Source organism: Morone saxatilis, unplaced genomic scaffold (assembly GCF_004916995.1).
Source record: "Morone saxatilis isolate NCDOM2014 unplaced genomic scaffold, NCSU_SB_2.0 Contig18, whole genome shotgun sequence".
Lineage (NCBI taxonomy): Eukaryota > Metazoa > Chordata > Actinopteri > Moronidae > Morone > Morone saxatilis.
This window is the reverse complement of record NW_023339740.1, coordinates 14,304,957-14,320,726: the sequence shown is the minus strand read 5'-3', so window position 1 is coordinate 14,320,726 and position 15,770 is coordinate 14,304,957. Positions and strand designations below refer to the sequence as shown.

Sequence of the window (15,770 nt, the reverse complement as noted above, 5' to 3'; positions counted from 1 at the left end):
GAGCCTGACTTCGAAAGAACAGGCGAGGCGATGACCTAGGTCGTAATGAAGAGCGAGGTTTCTCGATGCTGAGATTGATGCGTACCTCAATGTCCCATCTATTAGACAGCTCTTATATGGTACAAGCTTACCAGTTGCGAGAGAGGCGTGGTACCAGTGACTTCCACCTCGACACAGGGTGGTCATGTACACTTCACGCTGCTTCGCAGGATCACAGATGCTTACAGTACCAGGCCTTCCATTCCATACACGCAAAGGCTTTTGGAGGTCCCAGGTGATATAGAGTGAGATCACAGCGCATCTGCTACGAACGCAAGAAAACCTTAATTATGAGTAAATGTTGCCCAGACCAAACCATGATGCATGTATCTCACCAGTAATTTCATTTAAGATATTGATGCACTGATGTGCTGGTGGTAAAAAAATATTTTTCTTTTGGGAAAGTAGTATCTAAAGCATACCATTTTCCAGTAACTTACACAACAAGCCAAAGGTTTAATTGCCCTAACCAGAATATAGAGACCGATCAGGAGGCTGTTACCTGGGATTAGCATTGCCCTTTTGCGTTATTGCAGAAGAATTTCCTATGCGAATCTCGAGCCCACCGTTGATCCTTTCCGAGCAACAATCTTTTTCCTGTTGGTGATGGTGACAGTGTTGATTTGTATAGGTCTTCAGGAGAGGTCCAGTCTCCACCATGGACTGTTATCTTGCTGAGTGTGGGTACAGGATCCCTGTACCCAGTTGCTAGCACGATTTCCATCAATGGCCCTTTCTGGGACAGCATTCCCATACAGGGAGGACTGAGTGACTTTTCCACCTCTAGCAATATTTGTATCTGGACAAAGTTACAAAACTTGGTTTGAAAGATAGTTTGAGGAAGACACAGAATCATGTGTTAGTATTTCACCAAATCTGCGAAAGAAACAACCATTAGTATATTAGATTTAACTGTCACTGTGATTACTGTGAAAACAACTTTTATCTATACAAATAAAAAATGTTTTTCTGCATATCAACATGCTACAAGAGGCAAGTTTCTTTTAAGCATGTTTGATTTTTCTTTTTTTCTTTTGTTGTTTAAATAATAAATATGATTGATGGTATTTCCTTAATTTTTTAAGATATCAAACACTAAAATTAGACTTCATTAGGGAAATGTCAACAATTAAATTGAACAAATAATCTCACCAAAATGGCCACTTGTCTGTCCTAAAACAGCCAAGACAATTACCACAGCTGGAGTCATCATCCTGTGTAGAACATTCACCAAATGTACATGGAAGACTGATTTATTATTATATCTTGATTTTAAGACATGCACAATTTACACACACATATACATATACAATACCCAAATATATGTTGTTTTTTTGTACAAGTTAGACTTATTTAATTACATACTAAGTAATTCAATTATATCTTAATTACTAAGATATAATTGAACTTATTATACTAGTATTACTGCAAATGATTTTCAAAATAGTATTACTTGAGTATCAGTATGTATTGTTATTGTGTACCATACAAAATTATAAATAAAACGTTTTTGTTTGTTTGTTTTTTTCTCTTTCTTTTTGCTGTAACATGCAAAGCAGAATTTCAGCAAACTACAAAGATTATTACTATGCATGAAATATGTGTTACAAAATTAAATCAATGTTATAGCACCATTGCTGGGAACAGTAGGCATTTTATGAACCTTTCAATGCGTAGCTCATCCACATTCTCAGTCAGATCTTATTTTTTTCCCCTTTGATGAATGCAATCCAATATTCTGTCCTTTTCAAACTGCTTATTACACTCAAATTTGAAACCATATAATAACCAATTACAAAACTTTAATATAAGCCATTCTCATTGTTTTTATCAAGATATTTATAATGTCATTAAATCTTGTCATTCCAAGCTGCAATACAAAGTGATACCTGATTTTGTTACCAACAAATTATTAAAAATGGTTGACAGTAAAGTAAAAATACAGTTGATCAGTATTTCTACCTAAGGCCTACCTGAAATCTCTCAAGCACCGTGGTAGCAGCTGTTGTCTTGTAGGTGAACATATGTATGTGTTCTTTTATACTTTTGTGCAGAGCGTGATTGACAACTGTTTGATTAAGGATTATCATGATCAAATAGGACACTGTTGTAACTTGTTATCCACCCTCTTCAAATATATATAAGTATATTGTTTTTGCTGGATCACATGTGGTGTTGCTGTTTACTTTTCCAAATGGGACACTGTGAGTCTGCTTAAATAAATCATCAGATCAAAGTTGATACAACTACATACAGTACATGGGTTCTGGTACAAGACATATGAGAAGAAATATATCTGTTACAAATTACAACAAATGGAGCAATACTTGCAAGATAATTCAGACAATCAACTGGAGCTGCACTGCTATATACCCATGACATACATCACTCTCCATAATCAAAAACCAACCACATCCTTCCAATTTGGCAGTCTATTTAAGCTGCAAAATTTCCCAGCTCTCCCTCTGCTCTCTCAATGCTGCTGCTGCCTGACCTTCTCTTCTATCCCATGTGTTTCTACACACACTTATATCCTAACTGCCATTCCCTCTTTTCATTCCCCTTATTCAATTCCTCTCATGTATACTCTTTCTTAACTATATTCCTGTTTCTGTTTATTCCTCTTCCTTGCATTACATGTCTGTCTCTGCATGAATGTGTGTATTGGTGCGTTTGTATTGTGACAAGCCACATGCTCACTATAAAGGGAACTTAAAGTAGGTCAGGCCTGAATTTGTAATGATGCCACGGTCTGCTGACTTGCCTACTGTAGGTCTGATGTGTATGTCTTAATGCTTGAATTGGTCTGAATTGGTCTTTTTGTGTCTTCTCTAATGTTGCATTTGCTTTCCAACAAATATCTTTGTAGATTCTGCTCTTTGCATACAGTTGGTCGCATGTGATTCCTGTTCATATTGTGAGTGCCCAGCCACATAATAATAATAACCTCAATTTCCTTGTGACACTTTGACATAGTACCTTGTTAGAGAGCAGTTAAGTCAGTCAGACATTATTCTGGCCACAGACTGCCTGACAGTCTGCCATAAGGGACACACTCTAGAGTGACTGCTCTCTCTGAGTACTTAACCTCTTGTTAGAAGAGGGGACAGTAATAAAATGGTGTGTGATATGGTTAATGTACACACCATCTGGTCCCTGGTCAAAAGCTCAGTTACCATTTGGAATGCATTATTACACAGGAATTATCACACGGAATTGGAAATTGTTGTTGGTGAAGTATATTCGGACATTATTTTAAACTTTAGTAAAGAATAAGTTTCATTGTTAACAAGATTTTCTATTATTTAAGACAGAATGCTTTCGCCATTGACAAGATATTCCGGCAATCTGTGTATTCACTGCAATAAAAAGCCAGGGCCAGAATTTGATGATTTCTGTCAGTTATTACATAATTTACTGGGTTTTTGTTTGTTATGTGTCCTTTTTTGTGGGAAAATGTGTCTTTACAAGATAAGATGTACTTATAACTCATTAAGTTCAGGATGTTTATTCTGCAAGTTTGATTAACAGAACGTTAAGTGTTAAGTGAGGAGTTTTCTCTCCAGCAAGAAGAGATCTCTAAGAGATACAGTCTTAAGGTGTGTTATAATGCTACTAAAATGCATTTGTTAAATCTGTGAAGACATCACATTTTTGACTGAAGTAAGCTAGGAACAAGGATAAAGAGGGGTGTTAAGAGGGAATCTCAGTGAAAGAACTCTACACCGGCTCTCCAGGGAAGCACTCTCTGCTCAATCGTTTGCTCTTAGGTGCCCTTTAATGACATCTCTAGTACCAGATTGCCTCCCCTCACTAGAGTACTTGTTTCAGTCTATTTTTCCAGAGAGAAGTTCCTAAAATCGGGTGTTGGGCATGTGGAAGTGGGGGGAGGCAGTCTCTTAGACAATCAAATGATAGGATTTTCTCTTCCAATCATTTTTGATAGCATGTGTCTTTCCTCTCCTCTAGCTTTTTGGTGCGACAAAGACAAGGTAAAGGATAGAGATTAAGAAAAACACTGAATTTGTCCTTTGCCATCAGGCCCACAAAGATTATTTTCCTTTATTTTTGATTTTTTAGATCAGTAATTTTTTAAGTTGTTTGTCTTTCATTTCTCCGTTCCACAGATTTGAATACTTTGTCTGCACGCCTGGCTCAGCTGAGCAGCAAAGTACTTTAACAATTGTATGTACAAGGTTCCAGCTTTTCTATAATTCCTAAAAAATCACTTTTAAAAGGGAAATGTAAAAAAAAGGTTGAGGTTCAGGTGAGCAGTATTGTCTCATGTGTTTCTTAATGTCTCCAGGCTTAAAGCACCAGCAGGAAATTACTCTACACAAAATGGTGAGAGCGATCCCACTTCTGAGTATAGTTGCTGCTCCCTCCTCTCCAGGAGTGCAGCAAAACTAATGCTGTTTAAAAAATGTGACTGACTGAATGTAGCAGTGCCTGTTAATATATCATTACCTAGCACTTTCATCCACTACTCCAGCTGACACTATTGCACACAAGAAACTGAATAGAGATTTGACTTCTTTGCTTCTCCAGAATCTGTGTGGCAGGCGTTCCCACTGGTTGCATTAAAGACATAAGCCACGACAAAATAAATAGATGGGACAGGAAGGGAAAAGGGAAATGAGGTACTATGGAGTATGTTTGTGCTTAGGTTCCATAGCATTAACCTTAAGTAATACAGTCTCTCCAGACTCAGGATTGACCTTAGTATTTATTTATTGAGGCCCACAAAACTCTTACTTTTATCCTGTGTTCCCACCAAGGCGAATCAAAGTTTTGGAGCGAGTAGATTACATACAAAGTCAATAAAATAAATGCAGAAGGAAATTTGCGCCCGACAAATGGCACGAATTGAGTTCAAAATATTGAACTTCGAGCAAAAAATGTGCACATATCACTGGTGTTTGGAGTTTTGTGTGGGAAGGAGCACAGGAACAGGGCTGCTGACCCACAGACAGCTGCTTGAGCCCAGGAAGCTCTGCAGAAGAAAGCTGGGGGCAGAGCTGGAACTTCTGGAGGAATAAAAAGCCTTAGTCACATCGGGTCCTGCTTTGATCTGTAGATGAGGCAAGAGGAGAGCCTGTCTACTACTTCATATTTATACAAAAGGCACTTCTACAAGATGGCAGCAGTGCCTTGATGACGTCAGTCAAGTTTCATTCAATATATTCAAGGTTCATTCAATATATTCAAGGATTCATTCAATATATTGTTTAATTCAAGGTTCATATTCAATTATAGTTCAAGGTTCATTGATTCAAATAAATATTTCAGAATTTCACCAGGTCCCATATAGGTATCAGGTAATCATTTTTCCATAATATATCTAAAAAGGTTCATTCTCTTTCATATATTCAAAGTTCTATCATATTCAAAAAGAATATTCATTATCAATAGTAAAGTTCGGTTCCTAGTGTTCCATGGATCAAGTATATTCAAGATTACATATCCATATAGTTCAAGAATTCATGTCAATATAATTCAAAGGATTCATTCAATAATTCCAAAATTAAATTTTCCTAAAAAAAGGCATGCCATAATATGTATAATATAGTATATAAATATTATATATATAAATCATCAGTTCTCTGTCATCGCTTACTTGATTAAAATATTCTGTTTTTTATCATCTTAAAACATGTTTTCAGTGATGCTATTACTGTTCATTTATTTATTGATTGATTAATCATTTTTCTCTTGGTTGTGTCTAGTCTAAGGTTGTAATAATTTTCTATGTGTTATTTAGTTGTAGTATATTTTTTTATGTCTGAGAAGAACAACAAGGAAAATTGTCTCAAATAATGCAATTACAGCAGAAGTGGCAAAAGTGAATGAACAGAAGGCAGTTTCCCTGCTGTCTCCTCAATGCTCCGTGACTCTCTGTATAAATTAATTGCAAAGAGAAATAATAAACTACATTGGATGCAACTGTGCTACTTTTTGCCTTTCATAAAGGGAAGATCTTCCGAATGTATAGTCACTGGCGTTACTATAAGGGCTGTTACAATATGACCTGCTACAGCTGTTACATTGTGTTGCATCACAGTTGTTCACTCGCTGGTTGAACCCTCCCTGCTCCCCCTGAGCCTCTGCAGTACATGCTGCAGTCTGTCTCGCTTCAGAACCACTGATGCATACAGATGCCATTCACCAGCTGCTGGAGCCCTCTGAGGATTTCCCCCATTTATCACGTTCTGTCCGACGCTTGCTTGAGTAGGACTCAATACTTGCACTCCAGATGAAAACAAAGTTAAAACAATATATCCCTTCTCTATTACTAAGGATATTTTTGTTTTTATCTCCTCTGGGTATATTTCATAATATAGTTTAGTGCGCTGTTGGAGCAAGATGTTATTTGTGTTTTTTTCCCTCTCTGATGATTAGTTGTGTCTCTGACTCACCGGTAGCAAGTTTTTTCAAGCTCAGTTATTATAGTCGAGCAGGGTGTGGACAAAAATGTTAACTTTCATCTGTCTATGAATCCTTCTGAAAGGGTGGTTAAGTGTGGTTTTAGTTGGGATGTGTGTGTGTGTGTGTGTGTGTGTTTGTGTGTGTGGGTGTGTTCATAAATGAAGTGCATGAGTACCTGCCCTGTCTCTGTTCCATTAGTCATTGTCTATACTGTGAAAGGTGCAGTGGGGTTTTCTTTCAGCACATCAGCTCCTCCTTGTTGTATTGATCTGATAGAAAATGATACGTCTCATAATGATTCATTTGTGCGATGGCTATTATGCGTCTTGCTGAGTCACTGTGTTGCAACAGAATTAATGAGTCACTGTTAAAAGAAGTGCCTAATATTAGTTAGAGAGCACAGGGGGTGTACAGAAAATGTTCTGCTATTTTAGATGTTATTACCATATTTGACAGCAAACCACATGCTGAGCACCTTTTGCAGCATTGTAGACATCGGCTATTGTTAGCCGCAAACCTACAGCCCACCTGTCTAACCTAATTAGCTGTATGGTCAATCTCCAAATGACAGGTTTCATTGTTTGACTCACAAACATGGCCTTTATTTTATTGACCTTTTCACTTTTCACAGTTATTCCTCTTAGAGGAATAGTGTGTAGAATTCAGTGGAATCTAGTGGTGAAGCTGCAGACTGCATCCATTTGAATACAGCTAACCTAGCTAACCTTCTAAGCGTGCAGGAAAAACTACGGTGGCCGTTCAAAATGGCGGATTCCGTAGAAAAGGACCCACTCTCTCTGTAGATAAAAACAGCAACAACACGAAAAACACAACTATTTCTCTCTCTCTATAAATATATATAATAAAAACATACATATGAACATTATGTTCAATTTCTGCCAATAGATTCTACATTATTTTACACACAGGACTTTTAAAAGTTGACTGGCAAGGTGTATCTGTTTTGATGTTTTAGTCTCATTTTTATTCCCTAGTGTTTCACATTACTTACTCTCACTCCTCACAGCATCCAGGCTTTGTGAAAGTTTGTTGTATGTAGCCACGTACTTTGCTCACTATTACCTGCGCAGCAATAATAACCAAAGGTTACAGGGGTGGCTCTGTGGTGGTCTGTTCTTTCAAACTTAGATAGCTCAATTTATTGACTAACACATGGAAAAACCCAAATCACAATGCCACAGTTGCAGATACTGTTTTATTTTTCTCTTTTAACAAACCAGAAACAAGGCAACATTGCTGGCCTCCTCTACCGGCTAAAGCAAACTCTCCCCCGCCTCTTCCTTCTACAGCATGTGGTTATCATCATCTACATGAACTAAAAATCAAAAAATTTACACAAATAACATTGTTATTATTTGATAAGTCAAAGAAAATATAACCTTCATTTTGGTGATGTGGCATATTGTGAAAACATTGTGACCAATACAAAAACTGGCTCTAACGTGTGTTCTCAGCTTTGATGACAGAAGAAAACAAATGCCAAACATCAGAATATGGGATTAGATGGTGGAATTAAACCAAGCTGCTGCAGCTGGCAGGAGAACACTTGGTCATATGGCCGATATTACAGACATTGCATCTACAGTATGACATAATACGTGAGGCTAAAAATTGGCAAATGGAAAAGTCTGAATTAAAATTTGCAAATATTAATGTAGTTTAAAACCAAGTGTAGTGAAATTAGCAGAACGACTATACAGTTTTTTGTTTGTGAGTGAACTTTTGTATCACTCTTTCTCAAACACAACATCTTTTTATAACTTTCCGACAGAAGAATTGTGGTTTCTGTTTTTTTTTTTAAAATGTGTCAGACTATCACACGGAGATAAACTGGAGCTGTTAGTGTATTTTCTCACCTTGAATGCTTTAAATAAAGGCTTCATGCTTCTCTTCCACACAACAGATGTTATTACATTCACTCTGTCAGTTCTTCTTCTTCCAGTCCAGGTGTGTCCCATGTTTTTGATCACAAGCTGTGCAGTGTGACTTGAAAAAGTCGAGGTGGATGTGCATTCAAAGCTGTGAGAGAGATTTGACTGTGCAACTGCAGCAGGTGTTCACTGTATCTCTGACAGTTTCTTAAGTGAGATCCCAAACAAAGCAAATTAGAGAGAAATGGTGGCTTAAGCAATATTTTCACTATTAAAATAAAGATATGAACTTGGAAACAGGACTTGTTGTTCCTCTTGATATATTATTGATTTTTATCATGTCTGCAGAGCACATTGAAACATGAATAGACAGTGTTTTTCTTCAGAGGATGTCACACATTGTCTTGACGCACTTCACACACACTCACTCATACACACACACAGAGAGGTAACAGAGGACAACATGCGACTTTTCAAAAGCCTAAATAAGGAGTGCAATGTAACGTACAATAATCACAGGAAACTAAATGTGAATGTGGCATCACTCACTGTTACATGTCTTAAAATCAACTGCTATTGCAATTGAAGGCCTAAGGGGACCAGGTTTATCCACTGGTAAGCATTAAAGTGTCAGTCAATGCTTTTAAAGACATCTTTCCATGAATTGAATTGTGGGAAGTTCTGAGTTGTTGGTGAAAGTCATCAGGATTCCTCTGATTTCCTTAAATATCTATACCAATTTCTGTGCCAATCCATCCAGTAGTTGTCGAGATATTTCTCGGTGACTCACCAAAGTCATAGTGTCAGCAATACCGACTAAGTTTGTTCCAGCAGGTCACAGCTGAAGGCTCAAACATTATTTGTTTTCTCACCTCGGTTCTGTCTGCTCGCTATGTTTCAGAGCAAGGACATTGGGATCCAGATGCACGAGGAGCTGGTGAAGGTGACGAATGAACTCTACACTGTAAGTAATATACTGTATTTCCTACAGATCGATCCTTCACACCATATCTCATCACTGAACTCATCCAGTTCTTTTTCCTCTCTGTCTTTCTGCCATTTTATTTCATGTCCTTTCTTTTTTGTTGTTGTTTTATCACCTTTCTTTGTTCAATCTACAGTATAAAATCCTTCCTTTCCTTTCTTAAGGTCTATTGGGAAATTGTATTAGTCTTTAAAAGTGTCTACTAAAAATGTTTTACTATGCCCAAGTGTACACACCAAGTTAAGCAAATACAAGCCCCACTGTTGTGACCATGTTGGCTGTGCTGAGAACTGGAAGCCCCAGCAGGGCTGGAGTTAATTTGATTATGTCCTTATTATAGCATGACTGCCATCAGCCCACCTATGTCTATATGCCTATATATTATATACTCAGCTACCAGTCCATTATATACAGCTAGCTTAATCTAATGCACAGCCATGATATACCTTTTTGAAGGTTATAATGTTCAGCTTTTGTTGAAGGATAAAAAAGGTGTTGATTCAAGTTCATGGTCATTTTGGAGGATGTCATTTATGGCGCTCTGGAATTGAATTACATTATGGTGTTTCTATTATTTATTCTCTCATTGATATAAATGGATAGACATAATATAAGAAACCTCTCAGTATGATGCAAGATAACTGCACCACAAACTGCAGCTCCAACACTTAAAAAACTGAACATTGTAAGCTTCACAGAGGACTGTTTATTGTATTGCTGTTGTCTTATATATGTATATATTATTAGTTTTGGTTAGGTGTACTTAATAAACTGACAACTGAGTGTAGATTAAAGGACGGTGAATTTGCCTTCCAAAAAGCTCCTGAGAATGTGCTACAGAATCTGAATCAGAAATACTTTATTGATCAATAAATACATAAAATAATAAACAATTGATGTTTAATCAATTGATGTTCGTTTGGTTTGGTCGAATTGGAAAAAAATATTCAGGGTGTATTTTTAAATTGTCATATTATTGATTCATTACTCAATAATTTCTTTCATTTATTACATACCTTCCTATTACAAATGGGATTACGATGATTGATGACGACAAGTCAGAGGAAGAGTGGGGCAGTTGTAAATGACGGAGTGGAACACTACATTTCTCTCCAAGTCGGACAGTTTCTGGGCTCAAAGCACTTTCACATCTGGTGGCTCTTTCAGCACTGGTCTTGCTCAGGGGTCACATCACCGGTTGTCTCAGTGGAAACCTGCAACACATGAGTGTATCATTTGTTAGAGAGATAAAAAAGCTTTTGAGGAGAATCAGTGAGCAGATTAGATAATGTGTGTCTTGTATTCATAACAATGGACACACTCATTCATTTTAGGTCACCTGTTCTAGCTCAGTTGCTTTGTTGTGTCTGCTGCTACCAATTTGCTTTGCAGTTGCTATAATGACCATCTACTGGTACAATATGTTCTCTCTATCTTTGTTGTTGTGTTGTAATGGTCTTCTGCTTCATTTTGATTTGTCTGTTGAGAAAAAGGTAGTCACCATCACTCACTTAATATATTTAATATTTTTTTCTCTCAGCTTCTTCCTGCCCTAAATATAATTTCTTTCCTCTCTCTCTCTCTTTTAACGATCAGCTCTCAGGCATCCTGCAGCTGCTGCCCATATGTTTTAATATGAAAAAAGGTGCTTAATGGATGTATGTTTCCTTACATTCTTTATAGCCAATATGTTTGGTTTTAGCCCAGAAAATCACACAGAATTAATATTTTATTCTATTTATGAATTCTATTTGGATTTAACTGTCAACTGAGTTTTTACAGTCAAAAATCAGTATAACATAATTAGAGTGAAGTATTAATAGAGGCAGCACGTCTCCCAAGCCCACATTTTCTCAGTTGTATTTTTAAATGGGCTGTCAGTATATCAGACTGTGTTATTATAACACTGGCAGATAACATGAGCAATAATGTTGCACAAGTTATGATAAATGTTTCTAATTAACATTGTATCTGCGGGTGATTTTTCCTTTTTCCTTTTGTCTTCACTATTTATTGTATTTGTTCTACAATTGTCAAAACTGGAAGAACTGAATTGCTATTAATAGGATTTTCTGCAGCAAACCCTGCAGGTAGATGAGCGTATGTCAGGGGTAAGGACATGCTGTATTGGTGCCGCACTGTTACAGAGACGACGGGTTCTTATTGAGGGAGGCTTAGTGCCCAAAACTGGACGAGCTCCAGGCAACTTCAGCAATCTTCTGCCCCCTGAGGTGAAACAGAAGAGATGGCAGAGCTTCCTTATATGACTTATTCATCTGTGCAATGTGATGAGAGTCAAACTACCAAAGGGCAGAGCTGGCAGCTCTCCCTGATCCTGCCATCTGTACATTTGGATGCTGAAACAGGCTAGTGTTATGGGGAGCATGTGATAATCAAAAGTGCATACATCTTAATTACTGGAATATGCATTTGAAAATGTCTGTTTTTGATCAAACACCTTTAAAAACTGACCAAGGCTGCGATACTTTACATTTTATTACTTTATGTTAATAAATGACGACACAATTATTGTTCCTCTTCAGAAGGTTATGCCTGCAGGCCACTTCCAGTTTCTGGTGTCAGGTTGTGTTTCAGGTTCACTGTAAAGTTCAGAAACACTTGGAAAAAGATCATTATTCTATACATTAATCTGGTTTTACAATATATCTGTTCCACCCAGTCTCCCCTCTCAATGCTGCATAATAAAGCTCAGATGGTCCCTCTCCTCATGCTCTACTTGGCCTCAGCTGCAGTCTGGCTGAAAATGAAAAATCCAAATGTTGACGCAGAGCCTCATTCTTTCTAAATATGAGAAGAGGATTGTGGGAGTTGTGTGAAACTTCACAGCTAAGGTGGAAGAATGTATTGCTGCCACACACATATATCCCTTCCTTTAAAATCAATGATTTCATGCTAGTCAATAAAGCACTTTCACACTTAATAATTGTTTTCTCACCCTATCCATCGCATGGCGACCATGCTTTTGTGTCAGTCAGTCTCAGTGAAGGGTTGACACATATTCATTGTCCTCATAATGTTGCTATCATGAAGCTCTTTGGGACCAACTGTAATTAATGACTGTACAAATGAAGCTGACGTGGCATCATTTATATGAAAGGACTTTCCCAGTTACCATCATAACCTATATGGGACGGTCTGACAGTGCACTGACAGGGATAAAAGTTTTATCCTTCTGCAGGGAGTAACACTGTCTGCTGAAGGAAAACAAAGTTTTCATGACTGCACCCTTGTTAGTATTTAATTGTACAGAAATAGCTAAATCAATAGTGTGGCCACATGGTGATTGCCTTGTGGTATTTTCTAACAGTTTTCTCTGGCTGCCAACAAAACAAATTTTGCTGAAAGAAAACTGTGAAATCCCATTTGGGTCCCTGGCTGCTCAGTGAGAGGTAAGGGAGAGATGTAAGACTGTGGGCTGAAGCTATTGTTCAAATATTGTTGAAAGTGTGACGCTGCAGCAGGAATATTAGCAAGAGTGAGGATCCTGTTGCCTGTGTCTCGTCGTTAATACCAAACCTGAAATAAGAAGCAGGAGCAAAAGCCAGAATATATGAAGAGTCAGCAACGTATCTCTGTGAAATTCCGTTTTCTTTGATTGAACCTGTTTTAATTTCCTGCTACACTGACTTAATATCCCCACTGGGATCAATAAAGCTTCAGCTTATCTTATCTTTTTGATCCACCACCTTGTGTCTGATGTCTGCTCTTCAGTCTCTTTCACGATTATTCTTTTGTTAACAACAACACTGAAAATCTCTCTCTGAGGCCTGGGTGTTGGAGTAGCTTTTATTCATTCATGTATCCACTCGTAGTTCATTCATTCATTATTTTCTCAGAAGTATTTAACAACATTTATTTTTTGCATGTTAACGCTGCAAATAAATATCAAAATATAAAAAAAAGCTGCTCGATGTTTGGGAAAAAAACTCAGGAATAATGAATCAGGTGTTTTGCATGATTTGTCTATTTTAACCTCCTCAAAAATATCCATAATATCATTTGGCCTATTTAAATGTTGTATCAGGACCCTCTTGAAAGCAAGTTATTGCATTCACCGGACTTCTCTTGCAAACAGTAAACTTAATGTTTTAGTTAAACCTTTGCCCCACTTATATTTTACCATGATATTGCTATTTATTTATGTTGAAAGGAAGTATCTACTTCTGGCCCTGCATTCATTATGAAAAACTCCAGCCATCCTCTCACTGTTGGGCTTCTTTCACCAGCTCAGAGACTCTGCTCAGGAGTTAAATAGCTTGAGGCTGTCGTCAGAGGACTCAACTATACACACACCTCCTGCAGACACAGCTGAAGCTTAGTCTTCCTGCAAATTACTTTGTGTCTTTAGCTGGAGGTCCTGTAGTCAGATGGTTCAAAGTTGGCTGGAAATCTAGCACGTTTTCAGTGGAATTTGAAAGAAACGGTTTGACAGCCTGGGGAGGAACAGAGTGTTGTAGTTTCTCTCCTCTTGGAGCAGCTACATCGATGTTGAGCTTTGTCACTCTGAGAATAGACTAGTATCTTTTAATCTGTGTATTTATTTTACTCTCAGGTGTGTGCCTTACAGCTCTCTGTCACTCTGTTGTTCTTGTTGTTGTCTGAGACTGCCTGGAGAGGAGTAGTTTTTATTCCAGCACAGAGGGGAGAATAAATAGAGGCTTCAAGTGGCAGCACTGCATAATATTACTATCAGGGTTGGAGGTCAGTGAAAGAATTATAGTCGCGAATGACCCAAAGGCAAACATGTGATGTTGATGAGAGGCTCTCGTGGAGATAAAAGGAACCCTACTCCTTAAGTTCGGCACCAAGTCAGCAGTACTTACTTGATCACAGGAAGCAAATAAATTACTGTTTATGTTGACTGTTTAACACCCCAAGGTGTTCATAGAAAAGTCTGAATGCTTGAGACATTTGAAGACGCAGCTCACATCTGGACGTTCCTTTACGAGGCTTAAAAATGGGCTTCCAAGAGGAGAGACTCTCTCAATGAGCATATGGGATGAGTTAAGACAGATTGAGGATGCTTCTGTCTTGTCTAACGAGGGTTTTCTGTCACTACAGTCTTGTCATCACCATGTTAGAGTGGGGTGTGTGGGGTGTGCGGGTGTCTAAAAAGAGATCAAAGTGAAGAGGTAACTGCAGAGAACACAGAAAACAATGCTGTCACTCCGCTGCACAAAAGAGCTGAAAACGAACAAGCCTGGGGTGATGAAGAGTTACTGTGGAAATGATGTAGAGGCCAGGAAAGCCACAGTGAGGAGGGGATGAGGGGGTGAGTTGAAGATTTGACAGCCAAGACTAAACCACGTACAACCCTGGGCCCCTGGATTCATTTAAAATATTCCACATGTAGTGACATCTGTGTTACTGCTGTATTGACGCCCAAATTGATCCACCAGGCCACCATGAAAAAGCTAAAATAAAGCCAGATTTTGGAAGGAAATGACACTGAGGACCATGAAAGATGTGATCTTTCCTGTTTATTTCCTTATTGTTGATACATCTGGGGGAGCATATTGCAGTGTCAACACGATAGCACTGCTATTGCAAGTCAGTGTACAGGTATGAGTGAGTGTATGAATGGGTACATGAGCACAAATGCACAAAGGTGTCTTTGTGGTTTGCCTTTTTTCGCCTTTGGCCTAAAAAAGAAGCTTGTTAAACCATCTATATGGCAATAGTGGACAAATAATCCCCTCTCAAGTTGATCCATCTTTAAAAACAGCCTCTTTTAAAGTTTCTGTGAGTGGACTGAACTGAATCCAGCCTTGTTTACTTGTCTTTCTCCAATTCCCAGCAGTGGCCACCGCTACATATTTATGGCTGACTCTTGATAAAACACTAATGATGCCTTTCTACTGTAAGTTTCAACACTCCCTGCATCAGTGCAGAAAGTATGAGTCTAGTCACTATTTAATATTTTATATTTGACTGCAACAATAAATATTAATCATTTAGTCTATAATATGTTCATAAACAGTAAAACAGCCATTCACAGTTTGATGATGTCTTCATTTTGCTTGTTTTCTCTGACTAACAATCCAAACGCAAAAGATATTCAATTTATATTTTATTATATTTTATATATGACAAAGATAAGCAGCAAATCTGAACATTTGAGAGGCTGAGACCAGATAGTATTTGGTATTTTTCTTGAAAAACAATTAATCAACTTATTGTAGCAGCTCTAATTTTTATATAATGCATTGATTTAAGCCGTGGCTACTGAATGTACTGTTGATAAAACTAGGTTATCCTCTTTGTCACTTGTTGAATGTCTGTCATGCTTCTCCTACAGGTGATGAAAACATACCACATGTACCACACTGAGAGCATCAGCGCAGAGAGCAAGCTGAAGGATGCTGAAAAGCAGGAGGAGAAGCAGTTCAGTAAGTCCGGAGATCTCA

At 37.9% G+C, this 15,770-nt stretch overlaps 1 protein-coding gene and 1 long non-coding RNA gene across 2 annotated transcripts in view; one reads left to right on the top strand and one right to left on the bottom strand.

Moving 5' to 3' along the window:
- Nucleotides 1–15,770, top strand: part of srgap3 (SLIT-ROBO Rho GTPase activating protein 3) — a 72,709-nt gene that overhangs the window by 25,719 nt on the left and 31,220 nt on the right. The window contains 2 exon segments of the mRNA XM_035661325.1: nucleotides 9,259–9,321; nucleotides 15,662–15,770. The exon segment at nucleotides 15,662–15,770 is cut by the window's right edge and continues 107 nt beyond it. Coding sequence (XP_035517218.1) covers nucleotides 9,259–9,321; nucleotides 15,662–15,770 — 172 coding nt within the window.
- Nucleotides 609–2,053, bottom strand: LOC118327844. The gene is made up of 3 exons (XR_004796722.1): nucleotides 2,013–2,053; nucleotides 1,192–1,253; nucleotides 609–838 (listed from the first exon to the last, which is right to left on the bottom strand). It is a non-coding gene; the product is annotated as an uncharacterized LOC118327844 (long non-coding RNA).